General features: G+C 42.8%; 2 protein-coding genes across 8 annotated transcripts in view; one reads left to right on the top strand and one right to left on the bottom strand.

Moving 5' to 3' along the window:
• CORIN (corin, serine peptidase) overlaps positions 1-2,525 on the top strand; it is a 157,396-nt gene extending 154,871 nt beyond the window's left edge. The window contains exons 22-23 of one of the 2 annotated variants that reach the window (XM_087735590.1): positions 194-385; positions 2,396-2,525. In XM_087735590.1, coding sequence (XP_087591716.1) covers positions 194-376 — 183 coding nt within the window. In that variant the 3' untranslated portion in view covers positions 377-385; positions 2,396-2,525. Of the gene's footprint in view, positions 1-193; positions 2,230-2,395 lie in introns of those variants that run through there. The other variant, XM_087735589.1, reaches the window with a different exon arrangement.
• A 23-nt stretch (positions 2,526-2,548) lies between these two features.
• ATP10D (ATPase phospholipid transporting 10D (putative)) overlaps positions 2,549-24,234 on the bottom strand; it is a 53,709-nt gene continuing 32,023 nt past the window's right edge. The window contains exons 13-26 of one of the 6 annotated variants that reach the window (XM_087735585.1): positions 23,610-23,719; positions 22,566-22,692; positions 19,615-19,799; positions 17,636-17,945; positions 16,922-16,998; positions 16,264-16,389; positions 15,584-15,784; positions 12,755-12,835; positions 12,405-12,509; positions 10,898-11,085; positions 7,687-8,284; positions 7,473-7,571; positions 3,970-5,946; positions 2,646-2,682 (exon numbers count right to left, since the gene is read on the bottom strand). In XM_087735585.1, coding sequence (XP_087591711.1) covers positions 7,753-8,284; positions 10,898-11,085; positions 12,405-12,509; positions 12,755-12,835; positions 15,584-15,784; positions 16,264-16,389; positions 16,922-16,998; positions 17,636-17,945; positions 19,615-19,799; positions 22,566-22,692; positions 23,610-23,719 — 2,042 coding nt within the window. In that variant the 3' untranslated portion in view covers positions 2,646-2,682; positions 3,970-5,946; positions 7,473-7,571; positions 7,687-7,752. Of the gene's footprint in view, positions 2,683-3,969; positions 5,947-7,472; positions 8,285-10,897; positions 11,086-12,404; positions 12,510-12,754; positions 12,836-15,583; positions 15,785-16,263; positions 16,390-16,921; positions 16,999-17,635; positions 17,946-19,614; positions 19,800-22,565; positions 22,693-23,609; positions 23,720-24,234 lie in introns of those variants that run through there. The other 5 variants (XM_087735588.1, XM_087735586.1, XM_087735583.1 and 2 more) reach the window with 5 other exon arrangements.

Here is a 24,234-nt window from a genome sequence, read left to right as displayed (position 1 = left end):
TTTTGTACAAATATAACAGGGAATAAATACTGGTAATGCTGTGCGCTGCTACATAGTCCAGCAGAGCAGCCAGTTTTTACAGCTGAGTTATTTATTAAAGGCAAATCGCTGTAGTAACTGAGACATAGCTTTAACCGTCTGACTGCTGGCCACGTGTAGCCCCTATAGACTGTGTTTTTCTTTCATGTTGCAGGGTGACAGTGGTGGACCGCTTGTGTGTGAGCAACCTGCAGGGCGCTGGACTTTGTTTGGTTTAACATCTTGGGGCTCTGTCTGCTTTTCCAAGGTTTTGGGACCTGGAGTTTACAGTAACGTGTCACATTTTATTGAGTGGATTGAAAGACAAATATACATCCACACCTTTCTGCTAAACTAACTCCAGATGGTAAGAATTGTGCTGAGAGACAAAAGAAAAAAGCAATCAGCACTTCAACACTGAAGCTTTTGCAGTCCAGAAACTCTATGAAAAGAGTTTCAAGCTCTATCTGTTCTTGTTGTGGAGCTATGGAATATGCAGTGTGTGTTAACGGTAAACCCTCTGCTGGTGAATATATTTGGGGTAGAATTAATAATCCTTTTGACTTTTCTTTTAACTGTGTTGTGGTGCTATTCCAAACACAGCAAAAGGCTTAAAAGAAAAGAATCAGCCACTCTCTGCCTTTCAGCTATTCAAACTAAGCAGTAGCACAGACTAGAAAAACCTTTTTAGATAACATATTTTAATATTATTCAGTTAGTCGCACATGCATTTTCACTCACTTCTTGTCATCAGGAATTAGCTCAGTGCATTCAGAGGGCACTGACAGGACGTATATTCACAAGGGTAACACCAGGCATGGCCGCACCACACGCTGGAGGTGCGGGAGAGATCGACGAGGTCATATGTCCACGGGGTACAGGGCACATCAAAGTACACCTGCAGGTCTCCAAAGGCACATAGGCGGGTGCCGCTGGTGCGCCTGAGCTAACGCATTCTGTCCCTCGGGGTGGCTAACTTGCATGGGCATAACCCTGCGCCATCCTGACTCCACAGCTTCTGTTCCCAGAGCCAGCCTGGGCATCCCTGCGGGGTGAGGGAGGGAACAGTAGGCCAACAGACCCGTAACTACCACGTGAGGCACCCAAGACCAAAACTTAAGTTTTTCAGCCTCTTTGGACGTTTTCTGCCACTTAATTTTCTGAAGCTTCCGCTGTCTTAATGCATCCAGCAAACACCCGTGTCTTGACAGCACTACACCCATTAGCGCATTTATCAAACTTGTGCCCCACAGCCTATAAAGTGTGCATTGAGCATCTCCAGCCCTCTAGAAACATAACAGGGTTGGCAATGCCACGGCAATCGTTTCCCCCCCCCCCCCCCGCCCCGAGTCAGCTACTTTGAATAGCTGGTGAGATATGGAAAATGCAGATTTAAAGTGCAGACGACGCAGCGTGAGCAGTATCCCAGATGCTGGGAAACTGGGTATTTGTGGATAGGTCTCTTCTAGTATCTTGCATTGAAAGTTTCATTTTGCTTAGCAAGATTAAACAATTGGGAGAAACAAAAAGGCAGAAAGAAATCTGAATGATGGCAGACTTGGCTTCCAGCTTCTGTTCAAATGAATATTAGAAGTATGTTAAGCAAAATGCAACAGCTTCATCAGCAAAGGCTCAAAGAGCTCAAGTGCTTGGTAGCCAGCTGGTGGAGCGCTCTGTGCAGTAGGTAAGAGGCTAAGCCTCCACTCCAAGAGAGTCTGGTTGAAAAACATGATGATGGAGCTGGGCACCTCTTTATGGTGCTAGAGGGGGCGGCTGTGGGTGACATCCTGCGCAGCTCACAGCTTCTGGGAGGCCAGAGTAGGAGGAGTCAGGAACCTGAGGATTACAGGATGAATTTCACCGGGGATCAGTGCGTTTAAAACTTGCGTGTTTTCAGTGCTGTGCCTGGTTCGCTGTGAATCCAGCCTAAGGCATATAATTACCCTCTCTGCTACCTCTGGCATGCCCCCCTGACAATATGGCAGGGCCTTGTCAACCCCATGACTGCCATATGTGGAAACATGCATTGAGAGAGCTAACTAATGGACATTTCAGGTACTGTTAACCATGTTACAGCTAACCCACACAGATCTGACTATTGCTTTAGTGAAGGTTTACCTCTTATTTCCACATCATCTCCTTTAACATGCCTAATGTTGGACCTATTAGACAGCACTCTAGACAGCATTATTAATAAATATTCAATGTTTATGTTATGGATTCTGAAACTCTGTTTAAATGACTATGGTATCACTGTTTCATGCTCAGAAAGAAAACCCTTCTAGGCTTTGCCAGGTCTGGGTTTGGTTTTTTTTATATATATATATTTTAAGGATTTTGTTTTTACTATAACATATAAATGCTCCTCTTCCCCCAGCTATAAATGAGAGAAAGCAGCTGTGACCTTGTTTTTCCAGTGCAAGTAGATGACAGCTGAAGCAGGTTATTGATGCCCTTGCCTCACAGATATGGAAGCTGGAGCTCTCAGTCCCTGACTTCAGCTTTTCTCTGGGGCCAGGATCTCTGCAGCTGTAGGGCAGCACCATTCAACATCCCGGAGCCGGTTACCGAGAGTTACTGGAGTAGGCGGCCCAGGGGCTGTGGGAGCCAGCCCGCCCTGCTGTCCCTCTGACGTCTCTGGTGACAGGCGGATTTCAGCGAGGTCTGTTTTCCAGAAGTAAAAACAGAGAGGTGCCGTGAACCGAACAGCCCAGCCTGACGTCTCCCCACCAGATGAAGTGGTTAGCAGCTCGGAATTTTGTAAAGCACTGGAGTACATATAATCATTTCATGTAGATATTAGCACTACCAAATGATAATATGTAATTACACATTTTAATTAACGGGGTTTGGCCTGCCACCAGTTTCCGAGCAGCCCCTCCCAGGAAATGAGGGAGAGCCCTGCTTCAATGTATGGTCCAGCCCCCTCCTATATGGGATCAGTCTGAAGAAATTACAGGCTGAGCCCCATCCCAAACGGCTTTAGGAGGGAGCAAGTTGGGTCTTTTCCTTCCCCACAACTCCGTCTGACACAACATTCCATGTAAAGAGGAAATTTGTAATTTTATAAATGTATTTTTATACTGCTTTTTTTTATGTGTGCACATGAAATAGGCGAACATACTCCTCCTTCCACGGTATCAAGCCTTTCCTTGTGTGCTGACATAACAGCTATGATCACAGTTATGCTGTTTCTCTTACAAGTGTAGCCTCACTGTAAGGTAACAATTGTTGGTTTTACTTCTACACAGCTGTAGCTCCAAATGGAAGCAATGATGTCACACAGTCAAGCAGATGTGTGTCTTTCTAGCTGTACTAATAAAAATTTACAATCATTTTCCAAGTAACTTCTCTGTTGAAAACGTGTTTTAATCTTTAGAGAGAGAGATTCAATGACAATATGGAGGTGTGAAGCGATAACTTTAGCAATAATGCCTAAAAATAGCCTTGAAAAGGTGTTTGCATACCCTTATCAAGCTTTTTGAAGCAGCCCTGACAGCCCTCTTAGCACTACACCACTTGTGGAGGTTCTGGCACTACCACCACTGCACAACTTATAGTTTCTTCTGCATGTATGCTTCCAGTACAGAATATTACCAAGAATACCACTGCCAACAACTGCTCTGGATCGAAACATCTGAAAAACTAGAGCTGCAGTCAAATTTCCCTGAACACGCTTTGTTCTGTGGCTTTCCTCAGGAATACAATTAGTTGGAAATAATCATCTCCTTTTAACTGGCACACAGCATTTCAGCAACATGTACAGATGCTGAAATCAAAATAATAAGCATGCAGAAACTTAAAATAGTTAAAATTTGCCTTTTCACTGCAGACAACAGTAAGGTATCCAGGACCATGAGGGCAAGAGTAACATAACCAGAATAAACCAGGAACAAACAGCACAAAAACCATACTGAAATTCAGCTCTGAGAATGTTCTTGACACGGCCACCTTCGGAACTTGTCCGGTAGCCTCCGCAGAGGGCAAGGGCCGGGCTGGCCAGCGGCAGAGCCAGGGCTGGCAGCAGCGGGGGGTGCTCCGTGTCGGCTGGTCCTCAGCCTTGTGCTGCAGCCAGCGGAGCTGAGGGAAAAACCACAGCTTGGGTTAAACATTCAGCTCAATCCGTGCCCCAGGGACAGACCAACGCTCGCTGTGCTGCGAAAACACTCAGTAAAGGCTGCGGCTGGCTGCCACCTGCAAATGGTTAGCACAGGTGCGGCTGCTGTGAAAAAAACCATTTTAAAAAATGTATTTTTTTCTGTAACTCAAATATTGCACATCGAAAAGTGAGTTAAAGCTGCTCTAGGCGTAGCTACAGAGTTTGGGGAGTTGAAGGTGGTTGGTTGGGTTCGTTTTAAACTGACAAAAGTGTAAATGCTGTGCTTTCCTTCCTGACATCTGGAAGGCACCTGTGAGATGATCTTAAAAAGCTTGTTTTCCAAATGGAAAAGGCAGGTCATGCTGTGCCGCAGTGCAGAAGCACGCAGGGGGTCCTGACGTCTCCACTGCGAAAAAAAACCTAAAGGAAACATTCAGCTGCTGCGAAGCAAAAGGAGACTGATTGGCTTGCACCCTTCATTTGGCACCACGTCAGACATGGCCAATTAACATTTTGAAGCTTTTATTAAAGACTCACTACCCTCATCTCCCCTTCAGTAAAAAACAGCAAGTGATCACAGCAGACAGCCCTTAGATATTTCTGCTATTTGTCCACAAAAAAAAAAAAAGGAAAAAAGGAAAAGATCGGGTTTTACAGAACGGATTTCTATCACGTAGACCGCTTATCAAAGTCCTCTAGAAGAACACAACCTATACTGGACAGTTTTAAGGAACACACACCGGCAGTGAAACAACACACCAAGAAAAAAATAGTGTATGTCTGCGCGTGTGTTATTTGGTACCACCTCAAGCGGTACAGAAGTCCTTACAATCTCGGCACAGAGGAACTTTTAAAAGGACCTAAAGTTTCAAGGCAACCCACAGGGCCTGGCACTTTTGAGACCCAGATGAAATCATCCTTCATCCAATTTAAGGACCCATCGTGAAAGCCTCACCACACGAGCAGTGAGCAGTGGGGTGACCAGGCTTGTGAAAAGCCACATAATAGCAATTTCAGCGTCCCAGAGGCATCATGCAGCGGGCCCCAGGCCTAACGGGTGACTGCCACACATGTTTCTTCGTGCAGTTACTCTGATGCCACGGCTTACAGTCACAGAGGACTTCGGAAGAGCTTACTCTGAATGCTTACAGCTTTTGTGTGATACACAGGAACTCCTCAGACTAAGTGATCAGCTACCTGCCAAATCCGCTGGCAGGTTCCGCTCCTGCAGCAGAGGCAACAGGAGGGCAGGCCACAGGCCAGGGCTGTCCCCCCGCCTCCTTCTTACAGTGACAGGGAGAGAGCCGAGCCCTGCACTCCCTCAGGTCACGGCAAGTCCCAGGGCTCCTCCATGCGAGCTCAACGTACCTCAGTCGCAGGGTCACAGGCTGGCAGAACCACAGGACAGAATAACCTGTTCTCTGGGGCCACGAGTGCAGAGAGGCCATAGATTCAAGGTGCAGAAGAAACATTCAGGTGAGACAACAGAAACAAACCCAACATTTGACTTTGAGGGCAGGAAAGCACTGGCCTGGCCCGCTTCGCTGGAGCTGTTTACAACAGAAGAACGTCTGCTAGGAACGATAAGGGTAGAGCCGAGGCTGCCCTGGGGCTGCGGAGCAGGGCAGCTGACCTCGCCGAGTCCCAGCAAGTCTGTTCCTGCACGACTCTGCCCTTGTACCAGCTCATCTCCCCGCACAACCTGCCAGCCATTTTGCATCTGCTTGGACACCTCGCAGTTCCTGTGGCTTGCAGAGAAAGCTGCGGTGTTTCACTCGGGACACCTGGCGTCCACTCCTGGCAAGGGGCCCCCTGCAGCAAGGAGGATGCTACAGACAAACATCTGAAAACCGTCACTGCAAACCAACACGCTCGACATGATCTCTTAGAATTTGAATGTCTGCCATCACTTCAAAGGTCCCCGCTAACCTTATGTTAGAACATAGCAAAAATATTTTGTCATATGTTGAACCAAATTAAAAAAAAATATTTGCAGAAATGGCTGTCATCACTGGCTCTTTCCACTGTTTTTCTTCTACAGGCTAAACAAAAAGAATATTTTTCTCCTCACAAACACTAGGGATGGAGTCAGCCCTAATTACATTCTACCTTTCGAAAACAGAACTGTTTTAAACTTTTGGCAACATGTGGTGACCTGCATTTGAATGAACTTAGCGTGCCCTCCATATCTGTCTTGCATAGCAGCAGCTGTCTCGGACCTCACAGCATTTGTTTAAATTCTTTCAGAGATCTTAAAAGATGTGGAACATGTAATGTTGATCATTGACATGGAAAGCTCATGGTTCAGTTAAAAAGTAGAGCCCTTGCTCCAAACACGGTGCCTAAAAAGAAACACACCAATCTTGGCAATTGGAAAGCAGAAAGTTTTAGAAAGAAACAGAATCAAAAAAATGGGCTGAATACTAATAATTCATTAGCAGTTACAGTTTGAGGAAACTGTTCATTTCAACAGGTGTGAGTGGATACAAACAGTTTCCTAAGTTCCTCCATAAATTGGCCATGCAGCTTTTTGGGGAGGGAAGTAAAAAGGAGGCAATATTTTAGTCTGGAATCCAGAAGAAGCCACACACACCTCAGCCAGCTTCTGTGCAGCGTGCAGAGCAATGGGAAACTGGCAGAGGCAGGACATCTCCAAGGCAGATGATCAACAGAGCTCAAATTTGGGACGTGCAATGGGCTACACCTTCTTTTGAGTCGCCTTTAGAGATACTTAAGCTGTTTATTATAAAAGTCTGGAGGAATGTAAAAACACCTGAGAGTGAAGAAAAGTAATGTCATCAGCTAGAGGCTGCTATGAATAAGAGAAGACCTGAAGACAGACTGGAGCTACCTGCTGGCACTGGCGGACAATTTTGCAGTGCAGGCATGAGGTAGTTTGAAGAAAAGTCAGGCAGCCAACATCTGCGTTGGGTGCGGAGGAAAAGAAGTCCAGTCAGTGGCGAATGACACGGAACGGCACATGGAGACAAAAAGGAAGGGTGTAGCACGAGGATGAAGTATCATGGAGAACAAAAGGCTGTGCTAGGATTTGCTCTTTTTGTGGAAGAGGGAGGTGAGGGAGACACGTGCCACATATGTCTCATCTGGGCCGCTCTTCTGATGGTTAAAATAGTGTTTGGCCAGCAGTGAGATGGCCCGTGCAGTAGCCTGGTGAATGAACTGGACCACAACGGTTAAAACAATTACTGTATACACATACTGGAGGAGTCTTGCAACAAGCCAACCAGTAACGCTACATCCCAGCCCTTCTGCTTCCTTCATATTTCAGCAAGTGGTGAATCCCAGGGAACACTAGGATTTTAGGATAGCAGTGCAAGGGAGCAGGCTGGCTTACCTGAACTGGATCCTGCAAATCCATATTCATGCAATGTCCTGTCCATAACGAGGTATTGCGCAACGTTGCATACAAGAAATAAGCAGTATGCAAAGTCTACTGTGTGAAAAAATATAAAAAACAACCCAGCCATTTAGATCTTGAACATCTTAATAAAATTATTGAAAAGCTTTATAAACAAAAAAGCTTTTAAGGAAATATGTGCATCATCTACCTTGGCTGAAGAAAACCACCCCAACGTAGCAAAAATCAGCAGTTATTACTCTTGGGTTTTAAACAGTTAGCATTCCAACTTTGTAAAATACATTAAAGCATCTTCTTCACACAAAACAGAATTCAAACCTGCTTTGTGTGCTAGAGAGACAGCACTGCCGCCCTCTTCAGAAGCACACACAGAGACTTTGGCACTTGAGTTATTACGGCCAAATATGTCTGAATTAGTCTCCTTTGATGAATTCAGAAATACGGTCTTTTCAGAGTTCAAGTCATTTGTATTCCCAGACTCCTCCTGAATGTCTGGTAAGAAGGAGGTGTCCTCCACTAACCCGTCTCTTGAACAGGCCTGAAAAGGTGTTTCAGATGTTGGCAAAACACTGGCAGTGCTTTCTTCCTCTGATACGGCACCTGCGGCTGAGCTGGAAGACCCAGAAGACCCAGAAGTAGCCTGGAACTCTACTCTACAGCTTACAACGCAGTCATCTTTCCATCTCTTAATTGCTTCCCTCTGCTCCTCGGGGGTCAGCCTGTCAAGTTGCTTGGCTCTCAAGACTGGAGACGGAAACAACGTTCCTTGGAGAACTCTCAGCAAATATCTACAAAATAAACACAGTTTCAAATAAGCTGTTTAGAAGCAGACTCAAAACTGTTTCCAGCAACACTAAAGGAAACCAAACACCATTCAAGTAACCCTGAGGCTGCAGCAGCCTCTGAAACAGTTTTTGCAGGTTCCATTTTGTGAACATGAACTGTAAGGCCAGCAACTGCGCCAGAACAAGTTTTAAAACTGGCATTTTCAAAGGCGGATACTGATCTCAGGTGCTTCCATTCTTCTGTCCTGAACACGGTTCTCCTACAGACTAGTCACTGCAGCAATGTGCACTTGCAACTTCAGTGAAGGGCCAGGGTCCCAACTGCACTGAAAGTGGACCTTTCTGTGTACAGTGTCAGGCCCCAGAAAAAAGGTATCAAAATCAGCGTGCAGTTTAGAGTTTCCCTGGCACTGTAGTGCCGACAGAAGGAGTTAAGAGCTACTGTGGAAAACAATCAGGCCTAGAAAAATTCATGCTTCCAACTGAGAAGCTGTTTATCCCTGCTATGATAATATGCACTGATAATATAGCACTAATATAGCCCTGGAAAGCTGGGAAGAGTAGGCAGAGCATCACTCTAAAATTTTTAACTTTTGCAGGAGCCAGAGAATTCACCAGAAGCAAGAATGAACATGAAAGCAAAGGCCAAAGAAACAAAGGTGAATTACATGCAGTAAGAGGAATGTGGAGTGCAAGTGATGTTCCACAATTAAATTCTAGGAATAATTCGTATCAGAACTGACTTAACTGGCAACTTAGGTTGGGCAAAGGTTTTAATCATAGATTTTTGCAGTGGATTTTCAGTCAACAGGGCATCCAACGCCTGTCCCTCTGTAGGAGAACTGCACTTAAAAACTCCAGTGAAAGCCTCAATCTCACTCCCACAGGCTGGAAGGTGTAGAGCACCCTTTAGCTTCGCAGTCCCCACTGAGTGGTGGCTTTTCAGCACCTTACAAAGGATTACATCAGAAATAAGCAAGGGAAAAAAAGTATATGTGACAGCAGCAGTTCCATAATAGCCACTTCTAGTTCAAATCACTGAAGTAGAAAAGCTTGAATTAGCCACAACAGCTACAAATCTTCTGAGGTATTGGCCCAGGGAGAGTGCAAATGACTCCAAGAATTTCACTGGCAAGTATAAATATTTTGTATTTAATTCACCATGAAAAACACTGTCTTCTTCAAAACCAAACACCTGTACGTTGGAAGCAGTCACCAAGCTGAAAGCTTTCTCCTACCTAGGCTCTCTTCAGCCCTACCAAAAGGTCCTAGAGCAGCATTTATCTGTTTATTTGTTGTGTAAGGGAGATTTACTGCATGTGAAAGAAAAGGCTCTACCGTCAGCACCTGAAGCCAAGCTGAGATCAGGGATGGGGAGGGAAGAGCATACATGTTTCTTGCACCTCGCGGTTTGTCCTTCTGCTGAACTGAAGTGTGAACCAAAGCTATCAGTCACAACCTCTGATGAGTGCGGCAAAACCCTGGCTGACGTGCTTAAAACACAGATGCAACTTCTTCACCGGGGACTCGGGTACTTGGTGGCTACTGCAGGCACCTACAGCCACGGCTCTGCCGGCAGCACTGACAACTCATGCAGCCTGTACTGCTGCACTTGATCCAGAAAGTGTGCTCAGACTGTGCCTAACGATATAAAATGGTGTCAGGTGAGGAGGAAACGGCAGTTATTCTCCCCAACACTTCTCTCAGTTTCTGTCTGTGCAATTCAGCTTCAAGTCCCACTCTTTCTGAAATGATATGAGAGGGAAAGAAAGAGACATAACACAGAAGAATGAATAAATTAGCACTGGAGGCACTTCGCTAATAGGCTGCAGACTTGAGTTCACGTTCAGCCAGTGAAAGGAAGATGGCTGTGGCTACTGAATGGAGCTAGACTGAGAGTTTGATGAAGTCTCTTTCACTGGTTTTCACACCCTTTGTTTTTCTCTGTTGGCTCGCTCAGGCATTTCCCTGCTCAGCGTGCTGGTGTCTGGGACCTCCACCCAACGCTCCTGCCTTTCCAGAGTGAATGAGTTATTGACCTTGGAGTTACGGCTTCTTCAGTGAGGCACAACACTTAAACATTAGGCACAATAAAAACACAACTCAGGACCCCTTGTGAATCTAGTCAGCGTGTTTCCACCCCGCAAAACAGCCTGTACATGCATTCTTCATTCTAAATATTCTTATATATATTCATGACATAAATTTCAAACAGAAAATGGTTTCACAAGTAGACACAGACAAAGCGCAGTATTTCTATGTATAGTACATGTTCAACTTTGATCACTAATTTAACTGATTTGTATATAAATTATAAACTTTGTGGTTACAGATTACTGTTTTTCCCCTCCAAAGACAATATTTAATATAATATAAATAATTCAATATAATATATATCACAAAAGAAATTTTTTATTTACTGAAATCTACTTTGAGAACGTGTCACTAAAGAGCTGTCCTCACATAGCTTGGTCTGGTAGAGTTATGAAATTTTCTTTACATTGCAGGTGGGAGGGGGAGAAAGACCTCTAGCCAGAGAGATTTATAGCATCACTGATTCAAAGAAAACTAATTTTGTTAACAACAGCAATCTGCAATTATAAAACAGAAACGCACCTGGGTAGCAGAGCAACACAAGTAGTCAGGAGGCAAACCAAGTAAAATACTGGGTCTGTCATGTGCTTTTGCATGATCCAATATGGATTTGATGGTGGGTTGTGGGTTTTGCAGGTTGCCCCAAAAGCCAGAGCGAAGACAAAGTAGAACAGGATGCTGCCAGCTATAACTGCTGTATGTATCCAAGTCTGCAATTCAGAAGAGGAAAGAAATCAGATCTAAGCTGTAAACGGAAAGACCTGTAACACCTGTATGTGTGTACACACGCATGCATGAACACGCACACACTCCTCCTCCAAGGACAGCTGCTTAATGTAGCAGAGGATAGATCTGTTCAGATAATATTCCTAATTTTAGACAAAATATTCCAGGAAGAATGGAGCCTTCTTCCTACAGTTCATCGGTAACCCAGCCATTTAATGTTTTTTATTCTACTAAATGCATAGGTTTTGATTCCTTTGTGAAGAACATTTTTTGTGCCATTTGCCTTAGATGACCACCTCATCCACTGGCAGCAGACAAAGCCTTCTCAAGCAAATGGAGGCGAGATCTTCACATGACACCCCCCTTATATATCTTGCTTGAGACACTGATTAACTGTTCTACATTGGAGTTTTCTGTAATTTTATACCTAAACGGATATAATAGTTACTATGGAAACAACACTGTCATTGGTCTGACAGCTTGCTGACATTCAAAAATGCCAAATAAAACCCATTTAAGTAATGTTTTCCTATTCAGAGCGTGGATACACTCATGCTGCCCGTATATTCCCAATAAAGACATTTTATCACTGCTGCCATGCTCCCAAAAGAATAATGAAAAGACTGATCACAACCTGAAATTTCATCCATTATGAAACAATCCTAAAAAATATTTTTCAAAAAAAAGACAGAGAAAAATTAAACCCCATTAATCTGTGTCCTTCTACTGTAAATATTATTGTACTTTCTTTAAAATTATGCAAAATAGCCAAGTATTAACCTTGTAAGGGCTGTAAATTTATCCAAGCTAATGCAGATGCTTTAGCTTGCGCAGACTTAATTAAAAACTGGAATAGCGTTTCTGTAGCATATCGGTTCTCTAGTTCTGCCACCAAAATATACCTCTGAATTGTTTATCCTGGCCACAGAGCAGATCATCAGTTCACAGTGTTGTCTTTGAGATGCAAGCTTTGGGAACTAATGAAGGCTCAGCAGATCACTGGTTGGTTTTACCATTTGCAAAACTAAACTGACACCCCCAAAACCACCGTACCCTAACGAGGCAGGATCCTTTCACTATTTACAACTAATTCCGAGGCCACATTTTGTTAATTTTAGTCATACGAGTAATTCTATTGGCTCCAATAGGAGAGCTCACATGGTCACATAAACAAAATATTTAGGTTTTGACCCTTTTATACTTATTCTGTTTTGTATACAAAGCTCTTTCTTCCATTTAATTTTAATAAAAGCTGTATGCACATACTGTTAGGAATATACTCTTTTGGAAACAAAGTACTCACCACAGACTTGCACTCAATGAGAAGGTGAAACAGTATTATGAAGAGCGCTGCTGTGTTTATGGGGTTTCCAAAAGAAAAAATGTCTATGTCTGAGCCATAGTAAGTCTGTAAAGGAAGACAGCGGTTAGCATAATGCATTCTTTACGTATAGTCCTAATACACAACGTGGCATGAATGGTTTCAATACCATACATATTTGCATGCACACAGTTCAGCTCAGTTGCAATAACTATCTGTTAGTACACATTTATATGTGAGGAAGTAAAGTTAAACGCTTCGTTTTATTCTCTAATTTGCCTGGGGTTTTAGTATGTCAAAATGTATACATGGATTTCATATCCTGCACTTACAAAATAAGGCACAAAAAAGCAAACGAGACTTTGGTAAAACGCATCCAGCAAGGTTATCCAGAAAGCTGAAGGCAAGTAAGCCTGTAAGAAAAAAAAGATAGTGGCATTGAAACAAATTGAACAAATTGCTGCATCCTTAATTAGCATTAATTTGGATTTGCGGAAAGACTATCTGCAGAGGTAATTCCAGTTAGTTTCCCAATGAAGCGGCATCTTTTGTGTTATGATAATAAGAATCAAGAGCTCACTCCACACAGGTAGCTAACTGTTAGCAGCCAGAGCCGGGAGCTCTGATCTTACAGCTGTTTCTGCCAGAACAGACCTACCAGAGCCTTACCTAACTGAGTACTAAGGAAGGGAGAGGGCTAGGGCACAGTGAATTGCCCTAGCAGCTTACCATCACTGAATGCCAAGTCCCACTTTCTTCTATTTGCACCTCCTTTCTTTTTGGTACATATGCTTCTGCCTCTTAAGTTGCGCTGGTTGACTCCTCTGTGAGCAAACTTAACTCACTAGAATGCGAGAAATCAATTCACTTTTCTGCTGGAATAACACGTTGCTGTTTTAGTGAGTTAAATCAGCTCCTGGAAGGATATGATGGGACAACCGAGCTGGCACAAGGAAGGTAGTTTAACTATGTGGGTGAAAACAGGGAATGGGAAGAAAAGAAGGGAGAAGAGGAGAAGCAATGAGCCTTCCTCACTCAGTGGCAGCAAACTGGTATGACAGCTCAACGGCTTATAAAACCATAGCTGCATGTCCCCTGGCTGAGATACATCCCGTTCCTTCAGGCACTAAATTGAGACACGTAGGTGAGCAGTTCAGTCACCCAGGGCTTCCTCTACAATTAGTGGAGAGAGATGGGTTTCTCCAAAAAGCCATTCAGCCCTTTCAAGAACTGAACTGCTCTCTGGAGGTGGTGTGGGAAACTTCTCTTCTTATTTGCCTGTCAGGGAAGTGCTTTAAATTACTGAAGATGAGTCCAAGTTACTGGCCATTTTTACAGCTTGTACAGAGCTGTGCACCTGTGATGTCACAGTGCAATACTGTCATACTACATCTTTGAAAGCATTTCTCTTTCTTCTATGCTGCACTTATTTCAAAGCAATTCTTTCACTGTGCTTCCATGCAAGAAAGGAAATGATATACTACTTAACAGCTCCAACCACACAGCAAGGCAATGCTGTGCTGCACAAAAGAGAAACACTCTGATAAAGGTTAAGGGGGGGAAAAAAAAAAAGGTGAAAGAGAAAACCTATTGTGTAATGCAGTAATTCTGATTATGTTGCCTTAAAACCTTCATCTCAGCTCAGATCACTGTATATATACTGAAGATCAAAACAAAGGGCCAGATCCTGAGGCCTTGTAAGATTTACTTAGTCAAAACTCTCTGTGACTGACAAAGCACAAACCTGCTCCAGCCAGTCTACAGAGGCTCGTATCACTACCAAAAGGGTACTTATTTTGCAAAAATATTGTAAATGAAGCAACATAAAATATTGACGGGTATCTAAAAAGAAATGTAAAAAGTCCACAAACAAACAAAATACATTGGCCCCTCACTATATATCCTTCTTTCCCTTCTAAACCAGACCTAGACTTCTGCCAGGTTATACAGGTGAGACTGCACAACTAGTGCACATGTTGTAGCTTGCTTTTTTAAATAGTATTTGTTAGAAGAGAATAGAGCAGAACAGAGTAGAACAGATAATTTCAGTTGGAAGGGACCTACAATGATCATCTAGTCCAACGGTCTGACCACTTCGGGGCTGACCGAAAGTTAAAGCCTTTGTCCAAAAGTTAAAGGCACTGTCCAAATGCCCCTTAAACACTGACAGGCTTGGGGCACTGACCACCTCTCTAGGAAGCCTGTTCCAGTGTTTGACCACCCTCTCGGTAAAGAAATGCTTCCTAATGTCCAGTCTGTTATTGAAAGGCTGTGATCAGAAAGAAAGTGGTGAGTTTTAGGTGAATCATATGCTCAATGTTTCCTCTCTCTGGGGTACTAGTATCTATTCTGTCCCAGGCTCAGTATGTCACTGCCTTCAACTGTTATAATAAAAACATTACTTTAATTAAGTGTTAAATTTAAAAAAAAAGATGAAGTTAAAATTATGCTAGAATTCATGCTAAGCAAAGCAGAAACCAGGAAAAAGCTTACTGATTTATATAATTTTGATTTAGAAACTACCCCCCGCTCCCTGTGGTTTTCTGTGCTAAATATTTGGACAGAATTTACTTATAGAGTGGCTATGATGCATAGTGTGTTCAGGTGGGAGAAAAGTGCCACCAGCAAATTCCAGAACATACCAATAAGGGGAAAAGAACCCAGAACTTTCTTGAGGATTATTTGAAAGGAATCTGCTCTGGTTCTTATCCATTCCTCATTACTTTGGCAGTTGAGACCCTTACATGACAGTGAAAAAACAGCATCTAGTGCCCTTATCTTTAAAAGGAAGCCTAGATGCTCAAAAGGAACCCATTTTGAGGAAGCATGTTGACAGCTGAGGCAGTGAATGAAGTGAGCATGCTGGTAACGATGTTCACCTAGTCCATTGCTTCACCTGAAGTCCTTAATTTCTCTTATCATCCAAATGTCTGATAAAATTGGGTGAAATGTAGGCTCTGAAAAGAGCCTACAAAAAACTTGTGAAAAAACACTTTTATTTCTGCACATACATTTGTGCACAGGCCTAGATGTTTTTCTAATAAAGAAAGTAGTTTTAAACTTCATGTTTGCCTGATGTGAACCATGAAGGAAAGACAGACAGAAATGGCTCAAATGCTGACCATTTTGATTTGCTTCAGGCCAAGCATTCTTTAACCTACCACAGATTTCTGGCTCATCACGTACAGCTGTGGGAGCTGCATGAGTATCTCCGCAGACACATCTTTGTCCAAGACACCATAAATGATGGGTGGCACCGATGTAAAAAGGAGATTGAACAGAATCAAGATCCAATAGTCAGTCATTGATGTGCCTGAAAACCCACAGAAGAACTGGTACCAGAACAGGAGGTTCACATAGGCCTGAAAAGTCAAAGATGACATGATAAAATGTTACCAGTAGGCAAGTGTTTTAAAAGCCAGGAGGAAAATAGGCTGATCTTAGGTCTGGTTACAGTAATCTGTGGGAAAATTAAGTATAAATGCTGTGGAGTGCATGCCAATCCCCCACTTTGAAATTATATTTGAGTAGCACGCAGCTTTGCATTTCAAAATTGGACACGACTTGTTTAAATAGTCATGTTGCCACCACATTAGTAATGCCTGTTACCCACTGTTTAAGCAAATCAGACAATGGCTTTGAGTGGGAAATTCAATCCAAGGAATAAGAGTCTCTGGTCTCTGCAGACATAAATGGGAAACTGAATTGTTTGACATATGCTTTTTGTGTCTTTTTGAACTCATTCACAATAGAAACTAAAAAAGAATATTAAGCCCCACTAAACCCTTCAGCGCTCTCAAATACACAAACTGTGATTTCCCGGGATGGGACAGCTACGTACCACATTCTTGTAGAAGAAGTAAAGCACCATGTTGGTAAGTCTGGTGTAGCACCAGTGACCGTGGACAAGCAGCAGCTTCCCAAGGTGTCTAAACTGAGAGACTGCAAAGTCACTTGCCATCACAGCCTGCAATGCACATGAAGGAAAGGATATATTATGTCCAAACTGTTAAAGATAAGCTTCAGATACTGCCAAGTGAGCAAATTGCCTACTGTTGGAAATTCTTATTTTATGATTTTTTTTATACATAGTGCTTATGGTCTTACCCTCACTCATATCTGAGCCCCTCCATACAACATTTTACACTAACACACACAGCTCAGCCCAACACAACATAGGCAGGAACATGGCTGTCTTTATTATTACCACACAACTGCACAGAAATCACCCATGATGAGGCTGCTTGTTTCCTGGCAGGACATGAGTAATAGGGAGTTTGGTGACGGGCAGCAAACTCTGTTGTTTGGAGGTTGAACCCCTGCAGCATTCAGCTTCTGAGTGCTCCTGGAAGAGCGCTGAGGCCTGGCTGTGAGCTCAGGCTGCAAACTCTTGCCCATGTATGGTAATGGACTGTGGAGCCACTGGGCCTCCAGGGTAAACTCTGAACCGATTTAAAATGGAATCTGATGTCATTTGCAGCTGTCTTTGTGTACACTACCTGCATGCCTTCTTGGCCCAATATTCCCACACCCGTGTCAGCCACCTGGATCATACTGACATCATTGGCACCATCACCTACAGAGAAAAGAAAAGAGGAAAAATCAAAACTAACCTCTCTTATTTGGAATGCAACCCGGCGGCAGCTTTGCTGGTGATCACATTGCCATGGAGGTGGCAGGAAAAGACATACACACAAGAACACCAGAGAGTTCAGAGAAAAACATTTTTACGGCCAACAGTGCAGCCTATGGAAAACCCTACAGAAAGCAGGATTAGTGAGCGCAAGGCCTGACTGAACTGAGCTATAGTCTCCAAATGGATATTAGCTGTTCCTTTTGTCAAAATTTAGTTGGTATGCTGGAACAGAAAATATGGGTGTTTTAAGTCACAGCCAGTCATCTCTCCTCTCCCTCCCTATTTTGGCGGGCTGTAACGGAGAACAACAAGGAAAATCCCCTTACTTGCTCCTTTGGACATGTTACATAACACTGTGCACGACTGCTGCTGTTCTTGCTTTAGATTACCATGAGTAAGTTTATGGACTAAATTTGTTAGTTCAGAAGACTAACATCGTCTTATGCCAGAGACAACTACGATTCAAAGGATTATCTTCCTTGTAAAGTACAAGACAAGTAACAAGACAAATTCCTTTGTGACAGACATTAACAAAAACATAGGAGAGAAGAAACTGGCAGATAACCACAGGACTCACCTACAGCTAATGTCATTGCCTTTAGCTTATTTCGCACCAGTCTGACCAGGACACTCTTCTGCAGTGGTGTGGCTTGGCAGCAGACTACAGCCCGACATTTTTCTGTAAGTTCCAAGAAAATATTCTGTAGGCTGTCATGAAGGACATGCTCTAAAGTCCTTCCATCAATAACCAGGCCTGCACCGAACCCTGGAGCTTGGGTGGAGAAACTTGCAGAGACATTCCCATGTTTCTGTCCGGGACTTTTTTTGGCAGAAGTATTTTTCTGGATGCCTTCTAAAATTTTGCTCATCATCAAGGCACAGGCATCCTAATTAAAGACAAGAGAAAGGCAACTTATTAAATACTGTTTCTGTGCTGGTTCCCTTTTCAATTTATAAAATACATATGGAGAAAAGGTCAAAATGCTGCCTTGTGTGGCATTTCACATGAATCCAGAAAGGCTCAGACATGAGGCTGAATAACCCTTTAAAATCAGAAAGGATGCAGTCTGTTGTTAATAAAAGGGCCTGTGATTTAACTTTGCTTAAGCAGATTGGCTTGGGTATTGTACTAGGAGAAGGGAAAAAACTGAAGCAAATCAGAAAATGTTCAGAGACTAGCAGAAAAACCAGCCATTAAGGATTCTGTAACATAAATACAGCTTTGATAGAAGACTTCTGCTTTATACATTTCTTTTGCCTGGCATGCAAAGCCAAAAGTGCGTTTCAAATCAGATTATAGGTGAGCTGCAATGAATTACTGAAGAACTGGCCTTGTGGAATTTTTTACCTTGTCGGAATCAATATAAGATGTCCAAAAGATTCTTGATATCAATATATGTAATGCGTGTGCTATATAGAAGAAAATACATATTCTTAAATCTCCTCATTATTTTACTTTGAAATGCAACAGTATCAGATCCTGTCTATTCTTTATTTCAAAGCCCAGTTAGAGGGAGGATGAGCACCTCTGCAAAAGGGGCTTAGCTCTCACTGTTAAGACACTTGCTCCCCAGTAGGAAAAAAGGAAGAAAAGTGTTAGTGAAAATCAAACCCCAAGCTTTCCTCAAACACAACTGGACTAAAAAGCCTTTATTTTTCACTTTATTTTCCCCACAGTTACCACTTGCCACACAATCTTTTATAGTAGATACAAAATGAATTTCTAAAGTAACATATAAGCAGAGAAAAAAAAAAAAATTAAAGGTCTTAGAAAAATCCTCCAGTCCTTTAGGGAAGTCTCAGATTTCATGTCTCTGCTTGGAGAAGAGACATTTCATACTTTGGCTTTACCAGTTACAGTTAGTAATTTATCTCTTAAGAAACCCAAAACAGATTAAAAATCAAGATTTGAAAAACAGCTGGTTATAAGCATCCACAAGAGGACACAACGATCAAGTAGGATTAAACTTGCCACCCAGAACAGCAGCATTTTTAACGACTCAGTTACTGGGTGGTGAGGAGAAGGTGGCTTTTTCTCTGATAAAATTGTTGGCAGATAAGTTTTCTTGAATAGTGTACCATGTAGTTTAATGAGACACTTCTTTGTACATTTATGCAAGACAAGCAGGGCTGAGGGAATATATTACACAAAGCAGCACAAAACTTAATTCAGTAGAATTTGCATGACAATAATTCTTACACTGCTAATATGCTGTAGTACACAGCCGTTTGAAATCTCTAATAACATGTGAAGCGTGTCAACTCTCTAACCTACCACAAAGAGAAATTAAGCAGTCCATTCAATTAAAATAATTAATCATCATTTAGGGACAGCATATAAAGAAACAGATGTTACATACGTATAAAAATTCCATATTTTACCCGCAAGGAAGCAAACCGTCAGTTTTCCAGTATTTTCATCTTCCAAGAAATCATGCTGTGTTTGCTCAGTTGGGAAAGCACAGAACATTTTATTTTTCCATATTGCCCTGTGATATAGCCTAACTGAATTTTTCATCAGAGAAAGACCGAAGAAAAGTGTAATTTTCCACTCACCCTACTCTGTGATTTGAGAGTGAAGATTCTGTCATCTGGTTCCAGCAGTTTACAAGCATAGGCAATGTTGACAGCTGTCTCTCTCTTGTCACCTGTCAGCATCCATATTTTTATGCCCGCTTTCCGTAATGCCTGTATTGTGTCTGGAACACCCTCCTGGAGGCGATCTTCAATGCCAGTGGCACCTTAATTTTGACAAGCAGAAGGATTAGTGCTGCTGTATTTCCAAAACCAAAACAGAGTGACAGGACAAGATGGTCCCCCATGTGTATCCACATCCCAAAACAGACGACCTACTGGGAGATGCTTAGGAATTCCTCCCTTCCACATCTTTCTGTCCCGGAGCCCATCGCATGCAAGATTGTTGACACATACCCTCATTACAGCCTCAGGGGCCTCCAGCTCGTCACGAGACCCTTTTAAGCCAACCTTTCTCATTCTCACGGTTGTTTCATCCCATAGTGGCTGTAGGACACAGACCCCCAGGCTTCTCATGACAAGTATACTCCATTATTCCCACTCCCTCCCACCTCAGACTACCCCAAACCTTCTTTCATGTATCACCTCGATCCTTCCTATCTCAAGGCCCACGTCTCTTCCTTATTCTCAACTCTGCTCCAGGCTGAATTCTCTGTACCTCTTGTCACAAGCCCTCACCTTTTCCGCACCAAAATCCCCTCTTCTTATATATTTTTGCACACTGCTGCAAAGACCTGCCATTCATCATCAAGTTTCTCAACCACTTCTTGCTGCAGTACCTCCTGTCCCAGGTCCTTTCAGTTTATAGCACTAAACTCTGTGTTTTGCCCTTCCTCCTGCCCATGCTGCCAACCTTGACATGTTCCCCCACAGGGAGGAAACACCTGCTCTGACACACACCCCTCAGTGGTTATAAAAAGACTTTCAACAAAAAAATCCAGAGACTTTAACAGAGATATCCTCTTTTCTGGTGTGCCCAGCAGGCAGACCTGTGTCCCTAAAACCAGCTTACAAAATCTTCTGTTCTGGTAACAATGAGGTAACACAACATCAGCATAAAGCAGAACCATCTCTGAAGAGCTGCAGTGCCTGTGATTTACTATGGTACAGGACATTTTCATGGCTTTTTCACAATACAAATAGTACTAAATCATATCCAGGAGACATGGTATGGCTTGTGCGATTCTCAGGCTAAGAGATTTTCTCAGAAAGAAACTTCAGTCAGTTGCCGCTAGGTTAATTCCGAAAGGCAAACAATGAAAAAAATCAAAGCAAAATTTTCCCTCCTAGCATGTTTCTAGTGCAGGACTCTAGCCAGCAATTTGACACTGACTGTCATATGGGGACGGATAAGAGCCAAAAGGTCAGGCAAATTTCTGATGCTACAGCAACTTCTTCAGTAAGTAGCTGCCAAGAGCGCACAGAGCTCATGGTCCCTGGTCACCAGGACGATGAAAACTGCCAGGTCCTTGCTCTGCACTCTGCCTGCATTTTGATGCAAGTCAACAAAAGAAGCAGGAAGGAAGACACTGGGATCTATTTGATGCAAGCTTCTTTGAGAGACACGGCCAGGCATAAAGGGAAGAGAGAAAAATATTGTTTCAACTGAGGCACTCTATACACTTAACACTCCCCTTCTGAGGTACTTGATCACTTCATAATCCAACAGAAGCCAGTTTCAATATGTATACTCTTGAGATCCAGATCTGTGCTTAGTTAAGTACTGCACGTTAGGCCTATTCTTTCCAGAAATGGATTTCCATTAAAATAAAGGCCTGAGGCTTTATATATAGCCATATGGATTTCATACCTGCCTACGCAGTGGACTACAAACCACCGCTGTCCTCCATGATCCTGGCAATACTAAGATGATTGGAATTTTTGCTTGTTGTTCTTTGAGGACAAAGTCTTCATTTCTCAGTCCTAAGAGGACAGTCAGAGTTACAGCTGCAGCTATACCAGGTAATGTTTATTAAGAAAACAAAGGAAGGCTCAGAGAAGCAGAATGAGAAGTGCTGCTCTGCAGATCACAATGTACACATGGCCCAAGCAAGGGTAACTAAGCTAGCAGAGGTACTGAAAGCAAGCACCTTGGCAGTATGAAGCCATTTACCCTTCTTATTCTCACTCCCATTTAATGTTAGGGCCAACCCATACGGCTTAGTGTCCCACTAGAAACAGGAGACAAAGAAATACCTTGGCCTGCAGGACAGCAGGTCTCCACAGCAACTAGACTTGCGTCTGCTGACTCTGGTGCAAAAGGGTACCTGTATAGCACATCATCCCTTAAAACTACAGCAGCTAGCAGCACTGCTCTGGCTTCTCTCCAGAAACTGAAGCCAGTAATCCCCGAACTCCTTTTAGTATCAAGGTTTATGGCATTTGCCCTGAGCAGATGTGGCACAAAATGAGGGAAGTAACACCTTTCCACACAATAGGATCTGTCTCTTTTCAGCTTCTAGCATGAGCTGCCTTTACAACCAGTCAGATCTTTGCACTTTGTTTTCCAAATGTTATTTGCTGGGCAGTCCTTTAGAGCTATTATCCCAGACTGCCTGCAGTTCACCTTTTACAGCTCTACACCAAACATTTTTGATTTTGTTTTGGCCTCCCCGTTTCTGCACAGCTGAAGGAATGGTTCCTGAAAAAGCACGCCTGACTTCTCACGTGCTTATTTACGATGACACTTAAAAACTCTAGTGAGCACAAAAAAGAAACCCAATTAAAAAAAAAAAAATCAGTAAAACTTTACCCTTTACAAACAACAGAAGAGCACTACCTCTCTTCAGTGTGTTTTGCAACTAGTACGAACTTACCAGCAAGATTTATGAAAATTCAGGAGTGACAATAAATTCTAGGTTTGTAGAAAGCTATGTGTTACACAAATTGAGGTCAGCACAGCTCTCTTCAGGTGAATTCCAATTATGAACATCATAAGCAGTTTCCTGGGAGTTAAAGCATTTTGTACCTACCGAGCAAAGTTAGTTCGGTCTCAAGCCTGATGGCAGATTCAAGCAGCAGCTCCTCCCTATTGTCAATACTGGTTTCCGCTAAAAAATGATGATTTAACCACTCTGCATATTCTGCATCACTCATCACCTACAGAGGGAGAGAAAACATATGGCATGTATCTATATTGTGTTTTCAAGGGTGCCTCAAAAGTGTCCTCACAGTTACTTCTGCTGTCCACATACTGAACCTAGAAGCACAGCCCTTGGCAGTGTGCCCCCACATTGCTTATGTGCCCCAACATGTCCATGGATTTAGTACGATGTTCATAGTGTTAGATTACTTTGCCAGGCTTCACAAGCCAGGTTATTCACCAGCACCCTGCAGGCTCTGGAGCTGCCTGAGAGCTTTCCATTTAGATGGAAGGCAGGCAGGCCAGTGAGCATAGCATAATCTCCCTACTGCTCTTTAATTGCAGCATTGACACAGCCACAGAATCACTGCACAGCCGTGTACAGCTTGATGACTGTATGGCTACACAGCCTGTACTTTCACTTTGCATAAGGCTTTGTAAAGAGTTTTCTTGCCTGTTTCAATCCCTATGGAATTTTACTTCTGAGCAGCTTTGAATTTAAAATGGAATCTCAAAACATCACTTAAGTTTTGCATCCAGAGCTTGTAAAGCTGCGAACTGTTTGTGAAACCCGATAAAACAGGTCTGACTTCATTTGTTTTCTGTGTCTGGAATTCCAGCCAGGATAAGTTTCACACAAGGAGACCTGCTCAGGACTCTTGAAGAAAAAAACAGGCTATTTGACAACCCTTGTTTTAGAATTAGGCTGTTAAGCTGCTTGGCCTCCTAAACTGACAACAACTATGGCAATCTAACGGAAGTCAGGAATTGATCTGGGTCAACTTAAAAATTCCTCCTGAAAGAACATAAGGATAAACAACATGTGGCAATGGAAGCATCTGCTTAGAAGCCGCGATGTCTGCTCCATTGGCGATACCACTCAGGTTGGTCACAGACGCTAAACATCCTTAAAAATAGGTATTCAAAGAAATACCTTCTTAGCAATACATAGAGTGCGCAGTCCTCTTCTGGCATAGCCATCCAAATGCTTCTGAGTTCTCTCTTTAATCTTCTTTTGTTCCATTTCTGAATTATTAGTACCTACTATCACATAAAAAGCAAAGAAAACAAATTAAATATGCATTCTTAGGCTAAATTTAGCAGAAAATTTTGAAGGTCTAAGTATGTTTTTAAAATACCAAAATGTTAACAGGTTTTATTTTAACCATGAATGTATCTTCATGTTTGCACAATGTACTGTGGCTGTATCTACAGTGAGCATGCAGTGCACCAGCCTGCACAAGCAGTGAGGGGGAACCCATCTGGTACTGATAGATCTTTGGATGCCACTAATATATCAAAATGTTTTTCTAAAATAAAATGATTTCCTAAAATGAACTGGGCCGCAGACACCCTAGCAGCTTTACTGTCACTAGTCTACTGGGAGGGAGCTAAAAAGGTAGTCTCAGAAAAGCTTTTTTAAAAATAACTATTAAGGGGTGGACAATTCGGACAGGCATTCAACTCATCTAACTTTGGACATGTAGAAGTTAGGTTCCAAGTTCACCTTGAGAATCAAAGTAAGGAGAGGCACCTCCAGACATGAAATTACTGCCCTT

This window comes from Nipponia nippon, unplaced genomic scaffold (assembly GCF_047370975.1).
Source record: "Nipponia nippon isolate SJK-2023a ecotype South Korea unplaced genomic scaffold, ASM4737097v1 scaffold_6, whole genome shotgun sequence".
Taxonomy (NCBI): Eukaryota; Metazoa; Chordata; class Aves; order Pelecaniformes; family Threskiornithidae; genus Nipponia; species Nipponia nippon.
This window is presented reverse-complemented; position numbering and strand designations above follow the sequence as displayed.